Source organism: Fusarium phalaenopsidis (genome assembly GCF_050370095.1).
Source record: "Fusarium phalaenopsidis strain FUZ10S chromosome Unknown contig_32300, whole genome shotgun sequence".
NCBI classification, from domain to species: Eukaryota; Fungi; Ascomycota; class Sordariomycetes; order Hypocreales; family Nectriaceae; genus Fusarium; species Fusarium phalaenopsidis.
In genome coordinates this window covers 80,960-82,972 of record NW_028145406.1, presented here as the reverse complement: position 1 = coordinate 82,972, position 2,013 = coordinate 80,960, and the positions used below count along the sequence as shown (strand labels likewise).

The window sequence follows — 2,013 nt, the reverse complement described above, 5'->3', positions numbered from 1 at the left end:
ATGTCCCTCATCGGCATACAGCCCGAAATTCAGTGGTTCATGAGGCCATACCTCCTCGACTTCCTCATCGAGGCGCGCGCCTCATTCACCCTCCTCCCCGAGACCCTGTTCCTGACTATCAACCTACTCGACCGGCGCTGCCCTAAGCGAGTGGTCTACAAGCAACACTATCAGCTGGTCGGATGCGCCGCTCTTCTCATCGCTGCCAAGTATGGTGGCAAGAAGGACCGTATCCCCATGATTCACGAGCTTAACAACATGTGTTACGGGCTCTACGATGCTGGAAAGTTCACTCAGATGGAGATGCATGTGCTCAACACTCTGGACTGGCTCATCGGCCACCCTACTGTTGACTGTTTTGCTCGGCTTAGGCTTAGGGATTAGGGAGACGACCAGAAGACTAAGCACATGGCGGCCTCTACTATCGCCAGTTCGTCTCGACGAAGCCTTCCATAATGGCTCGATCGTCTCTCGCCGTAGTCCGACCCATCCCCGCCCGACCCAAAGTCAGCGATGGAGAATGGAGTCCCACCGGAAATACGACTCTGCTGGCGCTGTCGCACCACCTTAGCCAGCCCTCGGCCACCCTCGTCCGCGAGTATTCGGCGCCCAGCTTATGCCGAGTATCTCGGAATCTGGCTGAGTTCATGGCTGAGCAGGCCGACATCGCCCGTCTAGCTAAGAACCCTGCCACACCAGGCCACAGTGCTACAGTGGGGTTTAACGGATATCAGACTCCTCCTCTCGCCCCTAGAGGCAACTCGTCAGTAAAGTAATGGCAGCATGTCTCTAAAGGCTCATGATAAAATCATCCGCATCGGGCTGCAGAGCGTTGTCCGCCAAGCTAGGCATCAATGCATTAGATGGTGGAAAAGATCCGGGATATTCACCCGCCGTCAGTGTTGCTGCCTGTTCCAGTTTGAGACGGTTTCTAAGTGAACCGAATTGCCGAGGCCACGACTTGAATTGAGCTGATGTAATTGAATCGAGAAGTCAAGCGTTCCCTCTCTAGTATTTTAAGTACTTACCTACCCCGTCCGTCTCGAGTGGATTTGGGCCCGTCGGTATCAACATATTAACGCGCAAAGATGATGATCAACATCAATTCAACCCAATCAATCTCGAGATTTTCTCATGTACTGTGTCAATCCATTTTGATGTGCTGTTGATTGAATGGATCGACTCCTTGTGTGGCGGCATCTGCCCCGAATTTGCATAAACCTAACCCACTCTTGAGAAAAGAGAGGGCTAGGAGGAGGATCAAGGAATAGCACCATCACCTTTTGGCTCCACGTCGTATTGCTTCGTATCGTTCTGATCGAATGTGCCGTACGCGATCTAATAATAGTCTAATGTTGAGGGTAGCGATTTTAGTCCCACTCGCTTATCTATCCAACTCACTTATTACATGGATTATCGGGGATCTATGCATACTAACCTATATTGTGCAGTTGAGCGACCGTTCGGGTTGATCAGGAGTCCCAGGCTGAGTTCCCGGATCTATATCAGCACCGTGACTGCTACTTTATCCCTAACTTGGAGTAATATCTAAAGGGAGCGCACCAATGGAAACTGTGGGCAATGGCTCTGATTGGCCAGGCCACTGGCCGGATTCTGTCACTCAATGGGTTCCGGGTAAGCTCTTCGGCAGCCTTTCCGGTCGAACCGCAACCTTGTGACGATCGTGGATTTTCCAAGAGATAAACCAGTCGTGCTGGGTTTATATTAGCAGAGGATCAAGTCGCGTACGACTGAGCGAAGGGTGTAGGTCACGTCTAGTTATATGCTTACGGTATTGAGTGTAACTAAGCTGTATTGATAGGTGAGGTAGCTGGCATATAATAAAATGCAGTGAGCGTGTTCTATATACTTGGGCCCTACTGGGGTCGAGCACAGTCGAGCCGAACTGACTCCGTTTGACTTGCATGGCCAGCCATTGGCCATGTACTGTGGAGGGGCTCGGGTCACGCCTCATGTCACGCACTAAATAACTATATCAAATGACATTTTTAA

At 51.0% G+C, this 2,013-nt stretch overlaps 1 protein-coding gene across 1 annotated transcript; it reads left to right on the top strand.

Annotated features, from left to right (window-relative positions):
* On the top strand, window positions 1-776 carry LRP88_07366 (uncharacterized protein; the record flags this gene model as incomplete). The annotated part of the gene is made up of 2 exons (XM_083243896.1): window positions 1-355; window positions 406-776. 2 exons carry the CDS (start codon window positions 1-3, stop codon window positions 774-776), a joined length of 726 nt encoding a protein of 241 aa, XP_083100331.1.
* Between the last annotated feature and the right edge of the window lie 1,237 nt (window positions 777-2,013).